The 22064-nt window shown below is 39.0% G+C and overlaps 1 protein-coding gene across 5 annotated transcripts in view; it reads right to left on the bottom strand.

Moving 5' to 3' along the window:
• Positions 1-22064, bottom strand: part of POC1B (POC1 centriolar protein B) — a 122976-nt gene that overhangs the window by 88650 nt on the left and 12262 nt on the right. For all 5 annotated transcript variants that reach the window (XM_030548579.1, XM_030548580.1, XM_030548581.1 and 2 more), the window contains 5 exons: positions 21514-21693; positions 19567-19674; positions 15186-15301; positions 7302-7435; positions 6226-6294 (listed from right to left, as the gene is read on the bottom strand). In XM_030548579.1, coding sequence (XP_030404439.1) covers positions 6226-6294; positions 7302-7435; positions 15186-15301; positions 19567-19674; positions 21514-21693 — 607 coding nt within the window. The remainder of the gene's footprint in view (positions 1-6225; positions 6295-7301; positions 7436-15185; positions 15302-19566; positions 19675-21513; positions 21694-22064) is intronic.

Here is a 22064-nt window from a genome sequence, read left to right as displayed (position 1 = left end):
TAAGTACTATTGTCAAGTCACCTCAACCTTCTTTTTGATAAGCCAGATAGATTGAGCTCCTTAAATATTTTCTTATAGACACATTTTCCAGTCCTTCAGTTAGTAGATGGCTCTTCTCTAAGCCCTCTGATTTTTCAACATCCTTCTTGAATTTAGGATACCAGAACTAGACATCATATTCTATCAGCCGTTCCACCTGAGCCAAATACAAAGTAAATAGAACTGCTCTGTTCCTATTCAATATCCCCTCATTCATGCATCTGAGAATTGTGTTAGCCCTTTGGCCAAAGCATCATACTAGAAACTCATGTTGCCGTGATTATCCACCATGATTCTAAAGTCCTTTTCAGAATCACTGCTTCTCAGGGTAGAGTCCCCCAACCTGTAAGTATGACCTATATTTTTTGTTTCTATATGTGACCTTACATTTGGCCATACTGAAATGTATTTTTGATTGCTTGGTAAACTGGACACAATCTAGATTACCTGTACCAGTGACCTGTCCTCTTCATTATTTACCACTCACCTAAACTTTGTGCAACCTGTAAATTTTATTAGTAGGATTTTATGTTTTCTTACAGGTCATTGATAAAAATTAAATATCTTAGGCCAAGAATCAATCTCTTCAAATCCTCACAAGAAACAACTCAGTGATGATTCCCCATTTACAATTACATTTTGAGACCCATCAGTTACTCAGGTTTTTAATCCATTAAATATGGGCCATGTTAATTTTGTATTGTTCTAGTTTGTTTTTTTTAAATTAAAATGTCATGCAGTACCAAGTCAAATGTCTGTTTCCTTTAAAATTTCTTTAGTGGAAGGACTCCATGTAGGATTATAGGCCTAGTTTTGGCCTCAATGAGATATTGTTTTAAGTTGGATTTAGATATTAGCATGAGTGATAGGCCCAAAGCATTTGACCAAAAAGAATGAGATCACAAGAAAAGAGGATTGTTAAAGATGTAATGACCCGTGCAATACCAGTGTTATCTTATTTAAGGTTTAGGTTGAAGTAACAGAAATGAAGAAAACATTGTCGGTTGGGTGCTAGGTCCAGGGCTCAGCCCAAAAATTCCTTTCCTTGGCTTTAGCTAAGGTCCAATTACCAGCAATGACATCACTTGTTTATTATAGTTATAAAATCAGGGGTTTTTTAAGGAATGAATGTCTTCATGAGAGCTTTTCCTTACCCTCTGGAATCACACCATGATGGGAAGGTATCACCCAGGGCCTGATTCTGTTGTAAGTATTTTGGCCAATGCTTATAACTGAATTGTTAGTAGGATACAGAGTATAAGTGTGTATATAGTTATATTGTTATTTTTGATATAACAAACACCAACTGGACTCTGGAATATGAAAGAAATGTTTGCGTGGAAAAAGAACCCTGGCAGACCTTGATAAATCTATTGGGGAAATTATTTCCATCATGCCGGTTTGAACAAAAGCTGACAATTATGTAGCCTCTCTCCAAATTAAGAAAGATTGGTATGGAGAAGACACAATATAGTGCTCTGCTCACATGTTCATTTTATAGCTGCTTAAGTAGCTCCTCTAAAGTTATTTGTTGCAGTTATGACAGAGACCAGGGAAACTGTACTAAAATGTTTGTGGGGAGGAAATTACAATATCTGTGTGTATAGCAGGAAAAGAAAAAAAGAGTTGATGGAAATTCAGTAACTTTAACTATTTGACTTCTCCCTTGACTGGGGGCTTTCACAGAACATGCCCTTTTCAGAGGCAGGCAGGGTACAGAGAATGTGCTCATCACTTATTAATTCTTGGAAGAAAGATTGACATAGTTTTTGGCCAGTTCAACCTTTACTCTATTGCCAAATAACTGGACTGTTATTGTTACTTTTGACTATTAAAAATCTGCATTACACGATTGTTTCAAATCTCACCTCTTTCATACTGCTGCTTCTTGAGTGGAAATCTAAAGTGTTAACTGTACAAAACATTGGGAAAAAAAAACCAAAACACTCTGGTCCTAGAAGGTTACACATTTCTTATGGAATTGTTCGCTGTCACGGCCTCTCGGGGTGGCCTCTCAAGGGGCCTCAGCTTCACCTAACTGCCCTCCCCCCATTAACTTGCTGTCAGTGAGGTCAGTGTTTGCACCCGTACATTGCTTAAAGCCTGTCACTTCCTAGGTGTGTCTCTCTGCTAGTCTCCTGGTTGTTTTCTTGGAGGCAACCTGGTGTAAGGCTGTCACCACTTTGCTACCCCAGGCCTTTCTGCCTCCCCTTCTTTCTCTGCCCTCTTCTCTTTATAGCAGACCCTACTTCCTTTATTGGTTGCAGCTGTGGGTGCCTGACTCCATCATTGGCAGGTCTGGCAGCTGCAAGGGGTTGTGATCAAGATGCTTGCTTGTAAACAGGAGGGACTCTCCTTCCTGCTCTGTCTATGTTCAGTATGGGGTTTGTAGACCCCATTACATTCCTCCTTTCATCTCTGTGGGTGACCACTCAATTTACCTATGCCATTTTCTCTTCTCACTGGACAGAATTTGGTTAACACTGTTCATGTGAATAACTATAACCTGCTACTCTTAAAAATAGAAAAATGAAAGGTTCCATGGTCTGTTGTGCCAAATTTTAAAGATTAAGATATATTAATGTAAACTGTAGCAAAATACACAGGGCACCAAGAAAATGATAACTGGCTAGAATTATGAATGGGAAAGAAAGAGCTCTTTGAAAAGTAAATAAAAACAGGGTAAAATAGGATTGACAGAGAGACTTTATACATTTTAGAGAGCAATAGCCAACATGATATGGAGTATGTTCCTATGGAAAATCTTCACAAAAATGCCATGTAATAACAATACCCCCAAAATCAAAAAGCATGTGATATGCAGGATTCTCTTGCATCAAATTAGGTGCTCCCTTAAGAACTGAAAATATCTACGATGCAGAGATTTATGTGAAAGTTAAAAAATATTTTTTAAAAAACCTTTAAGAATACAACAAGAGATGCCAATACTATAACACAGAATAGCTTGAAGACAGACAGCTGTAAAGAAAACACTATGTAATGTGTGTGGGGAGGTGGGGGCAGAGGATTTCAAGATGTGCAAAAGCATCACTCAACCATGCTCCTTAAGCATTTTAAAAGGAAAGAAAAAATCCAAAACAAATTCCAATTTAAACCTCCATATAACCTGGAAATGTAAGCAAGTGACATCTGATTGAGCTTTATCTATTCCATGTAATCAGACAAAATAATCCACTTCATAACGACAAATTTTGGAAGACTTTTGTGTTCTATTGTCTTTATGTAAAGTAGCCTTTTCAACAGATGACAAATGTTACTAGATCTCCTAAGGAATTATTACAGGGAAATCTGTGTCCTTTATGTCATCAACTGTGAACTAACTGTAGCTATTTACTAAAAAGTCCTAATAATTACCTCAAGACATCCTCTAAAATGAATACATTTAGTGTAGAGATTATTAGAGAAGCACTACAGCAGTTCCAGAAAGTTGAGTTGATATTTCAGCTTAGACCAGGAATTAAAAAACTCTTAAGAATTAGAGAGGGGTCACTGGCTGGCCAGTGCAACCTCCCTGGGCTGAGCATAGTTTAGCAGTCTCTTTGTCTCTGGTGCCCCCATCCTTGATCACTCCGAGCCTGAGGTAGCTTGCACTCCTTTTTATGACTCAGCTCACCCTCCAGTCGGGTCATCTATAGTCCTATCTCTTCCAGGGTAATAAAGATTCCAATAAAGCAGAAGTCTAGTGACCTGGCAGCCTCACTGTAGGTTTGATAACTTTGGAGGATCAGTGTGGGAATCCAGGCCTTCCCTCTTCTCTGGGTTCTGGCCCAGGGACTCTTACTAAGCAGCTAGAGTGCTTCCATAGACTCCTTGCTGTTTCCCTGTGCCACTTCCCGCTGTCAGGCTGATGCAAGAGGCTGCACGCTGCCAGCGTGCCCAAGGGCACTGTCCCCTTGAGTTCTTAGCTGTGTGCAGCCCCTTGCACCATGAGCCTTCTCCAACTGTTTGGGAAGTCTCTAAATTCTTTTTCCTGGGAGTTCTCCTCCTTGTTCTCTTTTCTTTTATTCTGGAGGCTCTGCTCGCCAAGAACAGCCATTTATCTCAACTCAGCTTAGTCACAGCGTGCCCATTCACCTCTTCCTAGCTGTTATAGTGAAGGGTTTATATGCCCCTCACAGAACACGGTACTGTATCCTCCATAGAACAGCACTTATTCTTTTTAGTAAGAAACACGCTCCTCAGAATTTCCATGTAAATCTGTTAATTAGTTTATGAATTATAATTATTTTACAATGAGCCCTTTAAGAATTGTTTTTGCTAACTCTGTTTTGGCTCCTTAATGCAAATAAAATTCCTAGTAATTTTTCAGATCTGAAGTCTGACTCACTTCTCATGTGCAGCAAAATGTAAGGTATAGGCTACTTTAATTTTTTTTTTAAATTAACATTGTTATTTTTAACCATTTCTACTCCCGTTGAAATAATGGAGTATTCTTGTCATTGAATAAATGCTCAAGAAGCTGTAGATTAAAATGTTTCTATCCTTCATGGTTGTGAAGAGCTAATAGCTCCAAGAGATGCAAAGTGCCCTATTCATCATCTTGAGATGTATGGATAAATAAAGTGTTGCGTTCCTTGACAGGTAAATTCATAAGAACTTTGAACCTTTTGAAGACTATTAAGCTTACCATAACAATTTCACTATACCACTATTTGGTGTGCTTTTTTCACCTCCAAACTGCAGTCTTTAATTAGCATATAGTAAAGTGAAAAAGTATTTGCACAAATTTGGTAAGATTTCCTCCTTTTGTGCTCAAAATATTTTAGTTGTTACATCTAGCTTCATTTTCATAATGATTTCATTTATTGACCACGTGTCTTTCTGCAAATTTTTTCCACCTCAAATTTCAATCTTTTTTAGTAGCAAAATCCTCCAGCATCAATATCCTTGCTTCAGTTAGAGTTAATTTCTCTCCAATATTTGCCAGTCTTTTGATTGCTGTTGCAGATTCATTGTCATGGCAGCAGTTCTTTTATTTCCTTTGAGTTTCCCCAACTCATTTCTAGAAAAGGTGCCACGTGAAGCTACATCTCTGGTTCTTTGCATCTGATTGCACTTACGTAAGACAGTGGTGACTTCTTTCTAATACCACCTGAGTCTTTAGACTGAACTTTATTCCTTCGAGCTGTGTTTTCTATTAGTTGTTGAGTAAAATTCCACCCTTTTCTTCCCCCAACAAAATATGAAACAGGTTTGTAGTAACTCCCGGAGTGTCACTTCCACAAAGCTGTTCTCTGTGCCTACCTCATGGGCTCCCAAAACACATTTTCCATTTTACAGACTATAAAGTTCTAATCCATGTACTAAATGATTTCTATCTTCCTGTGCCCCTTTATTCTTTTACGATGTCAAGACCTGGAGAACCAGCTCTAAGACCAGATATGGTGGCATTTCATAGTGACCAGATTTACCCACAGTGGCACAATCTACTGCACCCACAGTTGGGATAAGGATTAATTATATGACTCACTGGTTTAATAAAATTTATTTTGCCTGGAATTATTAACTGATACTCTGTATGAAATCTAATGCTTTGGCTAATTTAAACTAGCAGAACAACAATCTAAACAGATTTTGCCCCATCTTAGTCCAAATTTTCTAATATCTCATTAATTTGTGCACTAGCAGATGAGGTACCTTCCTCTAATTAGAAGGGACAACCTAGCAAACAGAGCATGTATGTAGATATATATATATATACTGTATGCATCATCATCAAAATCATCATCTTTAACCAAAGCACACTAGTAACTGCAAAATTATTTTCCTGATGTGCACTTCTGAATAGAAGAGATATGTTTGAATTACTGTATTATGATCCACATTGTTTCCCTGAACTTGAATCATTACTTCTGGTGTCTTTCTTAGGATATGGGACTCATAAAATACAAATTGAGGGCTGTCTTGTTTTTTACTGTAGTACTCAGTTGCAATTGGTGAATGTAAAAATGTAATTATATTACACAAAACAAAAATAGTATAAGATATCGCAAATTAAACTTGTACATAGCCTACCTAGAAACAATTACTAAAAACATGCAAAATGGATCAAAGAAGTCTGCTGTAATTCTCATGTTTCAAAACACTATTTAACTCATTCACTCACTGCAATAAATACTGAAAGAATAAATTGTTTTATATAGAACTTCAAGTTTCTAAACAAACCTGTGCATCAGCTCCACCTGATGAAAATTTTTCCCCACCTTTGGAAAAGGCCACAGAAAGCACAGGTCCCTGTAAAATTAAAAGCAAGTTCAGTACTGTGCATAAATAATTTATTTCTATTACAGTCTCTCTCTTTACATTGAAATATAGCCATCTATTGTTCAACAAAATTCCAGAACTGCAACAACTGTCTAATGCTAATGAATAAAATAGACAAAGTGTATGAGGTAATATTTATTGGACTACCTTCTGTTCACGAAAGAGACACGCTTCAAACTTTCTGAAGAGAAGCAGCTCTGTACAGCTCGAAAGCGGGTCCCTTTCACCAACAGAAATTGGTTCACTAGAAGATATTACCTCACTCACCTTGTCACTCTAATATCCTGGGACTAACATGACTACAACAACACTGAAAACAATTAATGAGAAATAGTCCAATTGCAATGATGATTTCTACAAAATTAAAGTTGAGTGAAAGATGAATACTACAAATCACAGGAAAATATTAGGTCAAGATTATTGCCGTATTATAGTATTATTTAGAATAATTAGTATTTCCCATATCTATTTTCTTTACTATATATTTGATTTTTTATCATAAATAATTCAATCAGAAAGTAGGGCTTGCTGCATATTAAAGAGGCAGAGAGAAAAGGAAAGTGGTGATAGGAGGTTCTTGTTAAGACTGTCACACACTCCTCCGTTAACTACCGAAGGTTTATACAGCACATGTACTTATCTACTAGACTATTAGTTGTTCATCTGCAAATGACTGAAGAACATAACTCTCTTGATTTCAGATATTAATTCAGTATGAAAACTGTTACACGGCACTAAGCACATACACTGTAGTGGCATGACTGTCACTTAAGGTCATGCAATTTCAGTCAACTTGTGAGAAACTGCATTACTGCAAGAGTTTGTTTTCCACTGAAAATGTCATGCACTGGCAAATAATTGCCATCATTAGCACACTATGCAAGTGTATTATTTCTCCATTAATGAAGTTATTAAACATATTGATATAAAATCTACTAACATTTCAGTTAAAAAAGAACTACTAAGTACTACTATACCTTGTGTCCATGAAGCGTATATATAAGTCTTCCTTCTAAGAGATCCATAATTTTAAGGGTACCATCAGCAGAAGCAGTGATGAGATAGTTACCAGAAGGATGGAATGATACACAATTAACTCCTCCTCTGTGAACTAATTCACAAGAGACAAAATTCAGATGTTGATACTAACTATTGAAAATAAAATCTACATTTCTTATAGTAGTTGCTTTCTAGTGCCAAAACAATAATCAAGTCCCATTATTACTGAGAGAAAACAAAAACAAAATGTGAAAAAAAGCAGTTACTCAGTTCCATGCCAATACAACAGAAAAATTACAAAATGAAGAAAAATTCTGAGATGCAGAAGTAATTCATGCTTTTATTAAAATAAAGAATGCAGACTTGTTTGCTTTCCAGTTAGCAGGGGGAATTCATTTAAATTCATTTAAAAAGATTAATTTAACAAATACACCTTTACCTCGATATAACACTGTCCTTGGGAGCCAAAAAATCTTACCGTGTTATAGGTGAAACCGTGTTATATTGAACTTGCTTTGATCCAGAGTGCACAGCCCCATCTCCCTAGAGCACTGCATTACCGCGTTCTATCCAAATTTGCGTTATATCGAGTAGCGTTATATCGAGGTAGCGGTGTATAATAGCAGCTTATAGTAATCCTAGTCAATTCATTGATTACAAAAAGCATTCATAGTGTAAGAGGAGCTTTGTTGACATCATGTATTAAATTTACCAAGAGACAGAAAGAATTCAGACACTAACATATAGCATGTTAAAAATCATAACATTAAAGAGTTTGACAAACCGAAATATAAAGCAATTCAAAGCAAAGGCTATTTTCTGTGGCTAATTTCAAACCTAAACTCCTTATGATCACATACTGGTGAGTGTGTTTTCTGGTACCTAGACCCAATAACATGAGCTTAGGATGAAAAAAAGCCTTAGCATTGAATGTCCCGTCTTTTATTGGCCAAACTCAGATGGTTAAGCTGACTTTCACATGAGGCTTTTTAAAATAAAATAAATACGAATTCTTAAGATTATAGCAACTTCTCAGAGCCTGTAAAATTATAGGACAGTTTCAAAGGGACCAAGGTGAAATATGTTGCAGTTTTTAACTCAAATGGCATTCTTCTGAAAGCTAAGAATGTAGACAAAATGTAACATTGAGTCACTAAAACATATAGAAAAGACATATAGGGAAACCCCGCTATAACGCACCCCGCAATAACATGAATTCAGATATAAGGCAATCATAAGGTGGCTCCGGCTGCCCCAAGCAAAACAAAAAACAAAAAAAATGCCGGCCGGAGCGCCGCAGAAGCGCAAAAAAGGAAAAAAGAAAAAAGGAAAAAAGAAAAAAAAGAGGCTGGAGCGCGCCGAAGGGGAAAAAAAAAAAAAACAACAAAAAATGGAACGTGCCTTCCCCACTGCCTCTTAATAGTTACACAAACAGAAAAAAGTTGTTTTATACTAAACTCTACTCACAAAAAAGCCTCTTTGAGCAGTCATGCCACTATAAAAAATTAAAATTATGACTTCTAAGGAAAAATTGTTTTTGGAGGAAGAAAAGGAGATGTCTGTATTTTAGCTGTTTTCTAAACATTTGAAAATAGTAGTGTAGACATTCCCTAAATCTAAGTAAAGTCAACTTAATGTAAGTCGACACACAGACACTGCAGCAATAAGTTGGTCGGTTGTATCCATGGAGTGCATCCTCACTAGCAGCGCTTGCACTGATGCACAGAGTAGTGCACCACGGGTAGCTATTCCACAGTGTAACTAGCTGCAGGGGGTGATGAGAAGGGCTTAAAACACCTCATGGGACCAAAACATTGTCACAGGGAGGAATGTGAACATGGCTTCGGCCTCACATGATCCCGCTTCCTCCACCCCTCCCCTGATATCAACGGCAAGCAACCCATATTTTCTTGTGTCTTTTTTCGAAAACCTGGCTTAGCCACATGTATGCAATAGCCTGAGATGCAGGGACCTCGCTCAGATGTGCATTCTTGTTATGAACGTTACAAACACCTTGTGCCTTATCCCGCAGTATTTCCAGAGCCGAGACGGGAGCCACAGCACGGAACATTGCACTGTCATTCAAGCAGCCCAGCTGCAAGCCATAGAAAGAAACAATTCCCGGTTACTTCTGGTAGTTGCGCAGCAGCTGAGCACAAGTGAAACACCATTTCTGGTCCTGGGAAACAAGAACTGAGTGTTGGGATCGCTTTGTTATGCGGCTATGAGATGATGAACAATGGCTACAGAACTTTCAAATGCGGAAGGCCACTTTCCAGGAACTTTGTGCAGAGCTTTCCCCAGCCCTGAAATGCAGCAACACTAAAATGAGACATGCTCTGACAGTGGAGAAGCAAGAGGCAATTGCTCTGTGGAAGCTTACAATGCCAGACTGCTACCAGTCAGGGGGGAATCAATTCAGAGTTGCTAAATTCTCTGTGGGAGCTGCTGTGATCTAAATGTGCAGGGCCATTAATCAACTTCTGCTAAGAAGGGTCATGACTGTGGGCAACGTGTGGGACATAGAGGACGGTTTTGCATGGGTGGCGATAGACGGAATGCATATCCTTATCTTGGCACCAGACCACTTAGCCAAAGAGCACATAAACCGTTAGGGATACTTTTCAATGGTGTTGCAAATGCAGGTGTATCACAGGGGGCATGTAACCAACATCAAGGTGGGATGGTCAGGAAAGGTGCATGATATGCGCATCTATATGAACACAAGTCTGTTTAGAAAGATGCAAGCAAGAACTTTCTTTCCAGATCACAAAATAACTACTGATGACATTGAACTGCCAGTAGTAATCCTGGGAGACCCAGCCTACCCCTTGCTCCCATGGCTCATGAAGCCATACAGTGGCCACGCGGACAGCACTAAGGAATGGTTCAACAATAGGTGAAGCAAGTGCAGAATGGTGGTGGAATGTGCCTTTGGCCATTTAAAGGGTCGCTGGCAGAGTTTGGTTACTAGGTTAGACCTCAATGAAAGCAATATCGCTATTATTATCACTGCCTGCTGTGTGCTCCATAATATCTGTGAGACAAAGGGAGAGAAGTTTCTGCAGGGATGGGGCATGGAGACAGATAGGTTCACAGCTAATTTTGAGCACCCAGATACCAGGGCAAGAAGAAGAGCCCAGCAAGGAGCTCTGCATCTCAAGGAGGGTTTGAAAACTTGTTTCAGTAATGAGCCACAGTAATGTGCACCAATTATCTGTGTTGTGCCTTCCCATACCATCCCCCAGTTGCATCAGTTTCCCCGTACCCCTCTCCTGCCCACAAGTCCCCACGATTGGAATAAAGAGCATTTCATTCTTGAAACATTGATTTTTATTGCACAAGCATAAAGAAACTGAAAGACTGGGAAAATAATTTAACTTTGGGCAAACAATGTGATAAAATTGGGAAGGAAGAAACCAAGTCAGCTTGTCTGTGGAAAGCACAGTAGTCTTGCCACCAAAAGATCTTTGAATGGCTGCAGTTTGTTCTTAGTACCCTCTCCCAGAATTGAGTGAAAAGGATACTGAACTTCCCCCCTACCCCACCTCCTGGAACATTTAGGGGAGGGGGACTGGGAACAGGGCGATGCTTGCAGGCAGTTTTGCAGGGGCTGCAAAGGGAGTCTAGCCTCAAGATGTTTTTCTTGAAGCTCAACCAGATGTCTCAATATGTCTGATTGGTCCTTCATAATCAGCATTTCATCCTGCATGCCACCCTCATGGGATGCTCTCCATGTCCATGTCCAGTTTTTCAGACAATGAAATACTCCAGGCTCTTAGCGTCATGTCAGCTGTCCCAGAGGCATTCATTATCTCATTGAACTCATCATCACGTGTTCTCTTTTTCTGCCTTCTAATCTGTGAAAGCCTCTCTGCTGGTGTGGAGCATGTGCTGAAGGGCAAGCTTTCCACTGTAAGGCACGCAAAGCACAAGGCAACCATTGTCAGTGCATACCATGGATCTAGTGCAAGGTTGCTATTTAAAAATCACTTCCTTATTACACTCAGGTTCAAGCCAGAACATATATCAGAATCCCTAGCTATTCAACAAACCGATTTGCTGTTTCACCCATGGTGAACCCGGCTCAGTGGCGTGGGCACAGGCCTGGTGCTGCAACTTGTGCTCCCAATATGGGTTTCGCACATGTGGATCATGCCCCTTCCCCCTAGCAACATGGATGTTGATTTGAGACCAGGGACCAGCGTTAAGCCTCCCAAATTGCAGTCTTGGTCCAAGGAGGAGGGGCAGGGGTTTGTGGCCGCAAGAGCACAGAAGCCCACTCCCCACTGCTCTTAATGCTGCTGGTAATAGTCATCCTGGACTTGCAGAATGTAAGGTCAGCGCTGATCCCTGCCAACAAAACCACCAGCATGTTAAAGAAAGTGTGGATGAGGGGCCCAGAAGTTACCATGGGTGGTGGATCACATGCTCTAATATTTGCGGTATGAGCACTCGTAATGAAAACTTCCACCATCTCCCCTAGGTGACCTTATGTGATATCAGTCTCCTGAAGGAAACAGAGGTGGCAAGATAGCAGATGCTGCAAGCGTTTGTGAACGGACCCAGTCCTTACATTGCAATTGCCAGCAGAGTTAATACTGGAGTGCCATGGGAAAGTGTCCTAGCATGGTAGGAAGAAATTAGGCAGCTCTCCCCAGAAAGTTTCCTAGAGATCTCCATTGAGGATTCCCAGGCCATCCCTGTGCACACACAGTATTTTCCTCTATGTAGCTGGAGCAGCCTCTGTGAAGCAGATATCCACTGCACCTCACTTTTTCATAAGATTAAACAAAATATAAGAGCATGTAACTCCTACAGTTTGATTGGAATTGCATAATAACCAGAGGTGCCTTGCCTGGCATCATGCTCAGTCACCATATTGTCCTGTGACTGGCTGGGCTCCGAGGTTAAAAATAGCTCCTGGTTCTCGAGGCAAATGGATCCACTGCTTGCCTGTCTCCCATTCTCCTCCTCTTCCTTGTCCAGAATGCCCTCTTCGTTGTTGCCTGAGGTAGCCCAGGACTCAGATTCCTGGGAGGCATCCACGTGATGTTTGAGGGTAGCGATGGGGTTGCCGCTGAGAATATCAGGTGGCTCATTGTAGAAGCGGCATGTCTGTGATGCAGAACCAGAATGACTGTTTGCCTCCCTTGTCTTCTGGTATGCCCGTCAAGTTCTTTGATTTTTACACAGAACTCCTGCGTGTCCCTGCTGTAGCCCTTCTCTCCCATGCTCTGTGCAGTCTTTGCATAGATGACTACATTTCTTCGGCTGGATTGGAGCTGTGCCTGCACAGACTCTTCTCCCCACAGACCAATAAGATCCACCACTTCCTGTGTACTCCAGGCTGGAGTGTGTATGAAGTATTGAGTCGCCATGAACAGCTGGACTGGCAAGCTCTCCATGCTGATCAAACAGGAAATGGGAATTCTAAAGTTCCCAGGGCTCTGACAAGAGAGGGATTGTTTCCTGTGTACCTGGCTCCTGTATAGCAGAGTTGAAAATGATCTCCAGAGCAGTCACAGCAGAGCATCGTGGGACACTTCCTGGAGACCAATTAAGTCAACTTATACAACATTGTGTCTACACTGCCTCTCTGTTGACCCATCAACATTGAATTAAATACTATGCCTCTCATGGAGGTGGAGTAATTAAATCAATGTCACAGATGAGTTAGGTCAGAGGAAGAAAACTGGTAGTATTGACGCATATATTATTAGGTCAATGTAAGGTGGCTTCCATCTACCTAAATTTGTAGTGTAAACCAGCTATTAATAGGAAGTTGATATTCTATAAATATTGAATTATGCTATTAATCACAGATGTGTATGTTTTCTAAAACTTTCATATTGTAATATATTGAAAATCAAAAGGAGGAAGACAAAGAAAAATAATACCTACTTAATAAGATTCACGGATTGTCACTGTAGACTAGAATGACTGAGGACCCTTTTTGTTCAGAATATCACCAGGTTAAATTATCACTGAGTTTCGCGGTCTGTTATCATCCAGTTTTTAAGTTCTCAGCCACCCTGACTTTACTAATTATAGCTGTGCAGTACAGCTATAGTAAAGCATGAAAACACGCCAGGAGACCTACACCATTGTGATATCAGAGGTAACTCAACCAACTGCCATCCTTACACGTGGTGTTCAACCTTTTTTCATTTGCAGACCCCTAAAAAAATTTTTGAACAGAGGTGTGGATCCCTTTGGAAATTTTAGATATTGTCTGCAGACCCTGAAAGGTCTAGGGACCACAGGTTGAAAACCATTGCGTTACAACTAATTTTTATGCAACACTTTAATTGGTTGTATGAGGAAGACTGCACAGAAGGTGGATTACTTGGCTCAACTGCCAGTTTTTCAAAACCACTTACAGAATACCACAACCAACACACACAGAGACCCTCACAGCAGCGTACACTGTTCATTTGCCACCTGCACAAAATCGACACAAATCTTCCAGGACTGTCACTCTGTCTGTGTAAAAAGAACAGGAGTACTTGTGGCACCTTAGAGACTAACAAATTTATTTGAGCATAAGCTTTCATGGGCTACAGCCCGAAAGCCTAGCATGTCTGGTGAATCACTGTGCAGTGAAACAGCTAGAACCATGGCTGATGGCTCTATTTTATTTGGAATATGAGGTTCAAGGATCAGTGGGGCCATCAGAACCAGATGGAATGCTGGAGTTCAAAGGTTCCATGGTGGTTGGAATGTGACAGTTGATCAGAGAAAGTGGGAGTAACAGCTATGTGGGGTAACAAGGAGATGGTTGTGCTGCCAACCAGGGAGCTGCTCTGTGTACAAACTTTGCGGAACATGCAGGGAGCAATGTTGCTGTTTGTACAAACACGACACATGGAAACAATAGACCTTTTTAATCAGCTTTTTGACACACACATTTAGGAATTTCACCCATGCAACAGGATGAGCTTTCAGCTACTAATTCAGAATTTTTATTTAGAACAGTATCCCTCATCATGCATCTGTCTCCTCCGCATATCTCCAGTCTTTCCTAAATTTGTATCTTCTCATGATAGACTAGAAGTTGAAATTCAGAATATTATTTCAACGTAACATGAAAACTACTTGAACATTAATTTTCATGTCATTTATTTCTCCCACATTCTGCCTTATTTGAATAATAAAAATACTTATCTTTTCATAACAATTTTCTAGAGCACTTTTCAAATGTTAACTATTACTTGCAACACCTATATGGAAAGCCAAACACTGAACGGATAAGTAATTTGTCCAAGACCAGAGAACTACTCAGCGGCATAAATAGCATTAAAAGACAGAAGTCCCATGCTCTAACTCCCAATCTCACGCTCTAACCACTGGACCACACTTTCTCAGAGTTAGCTGTTATTAAGCAACATCTGTTATTAAGCAACAACTTTCTTATAGCTGTTTATTGTCATTGAGAAGTCTAGCTCATATGTCACTTTCACAATGGCCAGGTAGAAGATTCTGCATTAAAAACTAGAAAACATCATTTGTCTTCAAATCCAAGAGGCAGTGGGATTTCCTGCCAAGAAAACCTCACAAGTCAACTGTTAAACTGAATGAAATAAACCTTGTGTGGCCACTTTATAATTCCATTTTGGGCATAATTTCATCATTCTCCTCTCAAGGAGAATTAGCAGAAGGAAAAGTATTCGCAGCAGTATAAAATGAGATCAAGGTATGCTAAAATGTAAATAAAGGATAGTTAAGGGAATATTTCTTAATATTAAAAGGCATTTGATTGCTTCCATTTTAAAGAAATTCTAATATAATTTAATTTATAATATAATTATAGAAGAATTAAGTAAACAGGTTTAGTTACCATGAGCTATGTAAGCTTTTACCTCGGTAATGCTGCAGCAACTTGTTCATTCGAATATCCCAGAGCTTCACTGTATGATTAGAACCTGCAGAAACTACACATGTACCACTTGGACTGAAATCAACATCGTTTGCAAATCTAGACAGAAATCATGAAAATAGATCTAATGAGTTTTTCTGTTTTAACAGCAATAGCTATAATTCAAGAGAATTAATAAAAACATAAGAGCAGCTATACTGGGTTAGATGAATGATCCATCTAGTCCAGTATCCTTTCTTCCAACAGTGGCCGGTGTCAGAAGCTTCAGAGGGAATGAACAGAACAGATCAATCATCAAGTGATCCATGCCATCATCTACTCCCAACTTCTGGCAATCAGAGGTTTGGGACACCCAAACCATGGGGTTGCATCCCTGACCATCCTGGTTGAGAGCCATTGATGGCCCTATCCTCCACGAACATATCTTATTCTTTTTTCAACCGAGCTCTATTTTGGCCCTCACAACATCCCCTGGCAACAAGTTCCACACGTTGACTGTACATTGTGTGAAGAAGCACTTCTGTGTGTGTAAACCGCCTATGAATTTCACTGGGTTCCCCCAGTTCTTGTATTACGTGAAGGGAAGGTTACACTCTTCCTATTAACTGTTGCCACACCATTCAATTTTATAGAGCTCTATCATATTCCCTGTTAGTTGTCTCTTTTCTAAGATGAATAGTCCTAGTCTCTCCACATATGGAAGCTGTTCCATACCCCTAACAGTTTTTGTTGCCTTTATCTGTACTTTTTCAATTCTAATATATCCTTTTTGAGATGGAGCGATCAGAACTGCATGTGGTATTTAAGATGGGGGCATACTACAGATTTATACAATGGCATTAAGATATTTTCTGTCTTATTATCTATCCCTTTCCTAATTGTTCCCAACATCCTGTTCCGCTGCACATTGAGCAGATGTTTTCAGAACACTATCCACTATGACTCCAAGATCTCTTTCTTGAGTGGCAATATAATTTAGAGCCCATCATTTAGCATGTATAATTTGGATTATGTTTTCCCACATGAATTATTTTGCATTTATTTACATTGATTTTCATCTGCCATTTTGTTGCCCAGTCATCCAGTTTTGCGAAATCCCTTTCTAATTCTTCACAGTAGCTTTGGATTTAAGTATCCTGAGTAATTTTGTATCATCTACAAACTTTGCCAGCTGACTGTTCACCCTTTTCCAAATAATTCATGAATAGGATGAACAGCACTGGTCCCAGTACAGATCCCTGGGGGACACTACTATTTACTTCTCTCCACAGTGAAAACTGACTATTTATTTATATCTTTTTTTTCCTCCTGTCTTTTAATCAGTTACTGATCCACGAGAGGACCTTTCCTCTTATCCCATGACTGCTTACTTTACTTAAGAGCCTTTGGTGATGGAACCTGTCAAAGGTTTTCTGAATGTCAAAGTACACTATTATCCACTGGATTATTCTTGTCCACGTGCTTGTTGAACCCCTTCAAAGAATTCTAATAGATTGGTGAAGCATGATTTCCCTTTACAAAAGTCATGTTGACTTTTTCCAACATATTTTATTTATCTATGTATCTGATAATCAATTCTGTTCTTTATTATAGTTTCAACCAATTTGTGTGGTACTGAAGTTAGGCTTACAAGCCTGTAACTGCCAGGATCACCTATGGAACCTTTTTAAAAAATTGGATGATAGCTAGTATGCTGCCAGTCATCTGGCACAGAAACAGATTTAAATGATAGATTACATAACACAGTTAGTAGTTTTGCAATTTCATATTTGAATTTCTTCAGAACTCCCATCTAGTCCTGGTGATGGGATGTTAAATTTAACTACATTACAGGTACTATTATTGAGTGGTTCAAATATATGCACCTCTTGGATCAGATCCTGTCCTCCACTTAGGACTAAATCAAGAATTGCCTCTCCCCTGGTGGGTTCCAGGACTTAGTTACTCCAAGCAGTCATTATATGGTGATTTGCTACCTGGTAATTTGGGTTCTTCACATTCATCTAGTTAGTCATGGATCTAAATTCACCTAACAGGAAGAAATAGGGGAACAAAAATGATTAGGGGGCTAGAGCACATGACTTATGAGGATAGGCTGAGGGAACTGTGATTATTTAGTCTGCAGAAGAGAAGAATGAGAGGGGATTTGATAGCTGCTTTCAACTACCTGAAAGGGGGTTCCAAAGAGGATGGATCTAGACTGTTCTCAGTGGTACCTGATGACAGAACAAGGAGTAATGGTTTCAAGTTGCAGCGGGGGAAGTTTAGGTTGGATATTAGGAAAAACTTTTTCACTCAGAGAGTGGTGAAGCACTGGAATGGGTTACTTAGGGAGATGGTGGAATCTCCTTCCTTAGAGGTTTTTAAGGGCAGGCTTGACAAAGCCCTGGCTAGGATGATTTAGTTGGGAATTGGTCCTGTTTTGAGCAAGGGGTTGGACTAGATGACCTCCTGAGGTCCCTTCCAACCCTGATATTCTATGATATTCTAGGGGAAAACAGAACACTCCTGCTACACTGGATGGCAGACTCTGCTCAGTTAGGAACTTTGGATTTTCAGAGCAATTAAAATGCTATTTATTCTAAAGAAAATACTTAGACAAAAAAGACAGTCCTAACTCCGCCAATGGAACGGAAGGTTTTGGCTGGCACAGAGTCTTGGAAAACACAAATTCCAACTAAGGAACCGATGTTATTAAACATCCCTTCAAGTCTCCTCAGACAGTGGGAGCACACACAGACGTACCAAATGAACAGAATAGACCTAGGAAGAGTATCTAGAAAAATAAAATAGTTTACAATCTGCCTTCTCATGGCAGCATCAGCAGCGACAAGTGTCCCTAACATAATCACCAATCGTAGCAGCAAAAGGAAAAAAATTAGGAAAAGGGATTTCTCTCCTGAGTTCCCTTCCAGCTTCTGAACTCTTATTGTTACACCAAAGAAAAGCCCCACACTACCTTGCCCCTCACTCATAGCAGGCTTCTATAGCATCAAAGGTCTAGGTAAGACACTTGGGAGCCCACCATTCCTGTTCCATGACAGTGATTGCTTCAGAAAAACATGATCTATCCCATGCACAGAAATATGAAGGACTATGCATTGAACAGCAGTGGGTCAAATCATCTTGATTATTCAAAGAGTTGATGTACTAGCAAACGTCCTTATAGAGGAAGGTTAAAACTATTTTGTACAGTGTCAGTGGCTACAAAGTGCTCGGGGTTCAGTTATAGATTTGTAGAATTTTGTCCAGGAACTGGCTTATTTTAATAATTGTAATATTTCCGAAAGATTCTTCTGTTGACTTATATTTGTATTGAGCATCTACTGCAAGATTAGGAACAAAGACAAAAACAAAAGAATTCCCAAAAGCTCAGTGAGCTCTGACTGTTGAGGAATCTGCCAAAGCTCCGGTTATGAATTTGTTCACACTTATTTTCCACATCTGAACATCACTGGTATAAAACAGCAGATGACTATAATAAGCAGCTTGGACTAACCAAGAATGGGAGAAAAAAACAAACAAACAAAAAAAACCCAGAAAACATGCTGGGGGGAAAAAATAATCTGGTTTCCTTCCTGCCATCCTACTAAGGATAGGGGTTAAATTTCCTTCCTTGAGTTCAGCGACAGGAAAAAGCTCTCCATTAGAGGAGTGCTTGAAGCCTTAAACCTAGAAAACTCATTTAATTCTAGAAAGCAAGTCCCAAGCTCTCAATAGTAAAATTGAAGTGCTGTTGCTGCTATACTTGCAGGAAGACTGAGATAGTGACAGGCCGCAGAGCTCAAAGTACTTTTCAGCTCAGACAAAGGGTGGAGAGAGATAGCATAGCACTAGTGAAACTAATAAAGTGCATATATTGGGCTCTTCCAGGAGGTTCCATGCATCCCAAAAGCTCTGACTCCCTTTATGTTTAAAAGAATCTGGGATAATATGACACCAAAGCATTTTCTACAGCCAAAGAAGGTAGAACACACTGTATATTAACCCCTTTATCAACTAATTAATGAGTATGAGGGGAAAAATTAAGAATTCTTCACTAACAAACATCCTACTCTAAATTAACAGAAAGGAAAATATTGAGGAAAAATTCAAAGATAAAAGTAGTCGGAAGTCTAACCCAGTCATCTTCTCAAGACAGGTTTGGTCTCATCTCCTGAAGACAGAAAAAGAGATGGGCACCTTTAGACAGACAGATAAAAAAAATTGCATTTCTTGAATTTCCATCTGCTGGTAGTAAAGTTTGCATCTATTTTCAAGTATTGCATAGAGATGTTGGTGAAATTTGATTTAAAGTAGCACAAAATATGAACTTCATATCATGTTAAATATACTTCTGCACTCTTCTTTTGCATGGCACTTACCCTTCATAGTCTGTAAAGCTATCAATGCATATTTTATTTGCTGCATCCCAGATTTTAACAGTTTTATCCTCACTGCAAGATGCTATTAATCTTCCATCAGGTGAAAATCTGTAAAGTATAAAAAAAGTTTCTATTTAAGAAGTAGTATCAAATATTCAGTAACACAGATAACTGAATAGTAAATAAATATTAAATGTTCTAGAAAATACCTCTCTCAGTTTTAAGTCTAAGGGTGTTATACTTACTGAGAAATGTCAAGTTCACAAAACTAGGCAGAAAAGATTATCCCTTCCTACACCAGTTATTAAAAAAAACCTTTTCTACCCCTGAAATCTAAAATATATTTTTAAACACCGATACAGCTGAATGGGGGAGGAAGGTAGAAGAATGACCTATAGGCTGAATCCAAGTATGAAAGTTTTAGCTCTAAAGCAGAAATTTGCAGAAATGTTACAAGTGAATGGAAATGGAGGGTCATACTAGAACTGTGCATTTAAATTTTAAACTAAGGCTTTCTCCACCATGAATATTTTAGTGGTATTAAATGTACACATGCCTGAGAGTTTTCAATAGGTAAGTCTTTCTAAATTAACAATGATCCATCAATAATTACCCTAAACTCTCCCAGACTGGCTAATCTGTTTTTTTTTGTTTCTTATTTTTAAAAGCAATTTTTCCATGAATCAAACTTATTAGTCTAGTTTCTCCAGTACTCATTACTTCTCTTTTTTAATATAGGTGCAGTATTGCACTTCTCTAAGCCTGCGAGTTTTCAAATCGGATTGCCTTATGTTCTGTTCTTCTTTTTACCACTTTCCTCTAGTGCTCTATAGTGAATTTCATTATGCGCTGCTATCAGAATATATTCATATTTTTCAATATCAATACTGATGTTAATCAAACAATTGACGCACCTCTCCTTTAGAACCAAGCAGAACAATAACGGGCAATTCACCCTCTCACGGTCCTTGGAGATTTACTCTGTCTTTAAGTAGTGGGCCAGCCCTATTTTTGGTTTATTTAAAGAGAGAGACCAGGTGAACAAGGTAATGTCTTTTACTGGGCCAAATTCTGATGGTGCAAGATATGCACAGAGCTCTTCTTTCTCTGAAGAGCGCTGTGCAGCTTGAAAGCATGGCTCTTTCACCAAAAGAAGTTGGCCCAATAAAAGACATTACCTCATCCCCCGGTCAGTCTCATATCCTGGGACCAACACAGCCTCAACTCTGCAACCAACTGTGCATTTAAAGAAATTTTCTGGTGCACTGGCCATTTCTGTAAGTCATAAATAACAACCTGCTTTGGCTTGTAACTATTCCTATATAACCTTACTATCTGAAGAGAAAAACAGGAATTTGAAAGAAACTGCATGTATGCGGAAAAGCTAAAACATAAGTTTCAAACACAATTACAGAATATAGGAAAAACAGGATAAAAATACGTCTTACTTTTTCTTCAAAAAAATTCTCATATCTATTTTTTTTCCAATTTTTTTTGTGTACAGTGATAGGTAAACAACTAGATACATTTAAGTATTATAGCCTAGATATTTAAAGGTATTTAGGCATGCTGCGCTCGATGTACAAAGCCTAACTGATTTAGGAGGCTAAATTTCATTTTCAAAGGGGATTTAGGAACTTAGGAGCCCAAACTCCAGCAATTGGCTAGGGGATTTTGGCTTCTAAATCGTTAGGCATTCTACGCTGAGCTCAGCTACACCCAAGTACCTTTAAAAATCTGGGCCTATAGCACTAAACTTATATCATTTTAATAATATACCTGAGGATACATGATTCACATTTAACAGCTTTCTACCATTTACACATTTTTCTGCATGCTTGGTCAGCCTCAGGAAAATAAAATGCCTTGACGTTCTAAACAAGGAAATTGGCATATAATGCTCATCCTTTACAAACTCACTATGAAAGAACACAATACAACACTCACTTGGCACAGCGAACCCAGTGTGTGTGCTGGGATAAGGAAAACAGAAGGCGCTGGTGGTGGACACTCCATACTTTTATTGATTTGTCATTGGACGCTGTAACTAGGAACTGGCTATCATGTGAGAAGTTCACACTACGGACAGGTGCAGTATGGGCTTTCAGGGCTGAAGATTCTCCATGACTGAAAATATATGTTAACATTTTACACAATATTAACCTTGTAGAGGATGAAAAACTCAATAATAATCTGACACTGATTAAAAGATCAAAATTAATCTATTACTCCCTGAATATACCTATACACAAGAACAATCTCTCTTGGTAAAACCTGATTATGGGCTTTAGACAAAGCCACACAGACATTTTGAAAAAAAAAAAAAAAAAAAGGTTTTCTAATCTAGCAGAAGTTTATTTATCTAGAAGACTAACTCTAAAATATAAAAGTACTTTGCCTTGCCAGCATTTGCCTTGCTACTTAGTTCAGAATATGTAATTAATGAAATAAAAGTATTTTAATGTACTGTAATAATCTAACAATCGTAAGAGTGAACG

This window comes from Gopherus evgoodei, chromosome 1 (assembly GCF_007399415.2).
Source record: "Gopherus evgoodei ecotype Sinaloan lineage chromosome 1, rGopEvg1_v1.p, whole genome shotgun sequence".
In the NCBI taxonomy this organism is placed as follows: Eukaryota; Metazoa; Chordata; order Testudines; family Testudinidae; genus Gopherus; species Gopherus evgoodei.
The sequence above is the reverse complement of the archived record's forward strand: the minus strand, read 5'-3'. Positions and strand labels throughout refer to the sequence as shown.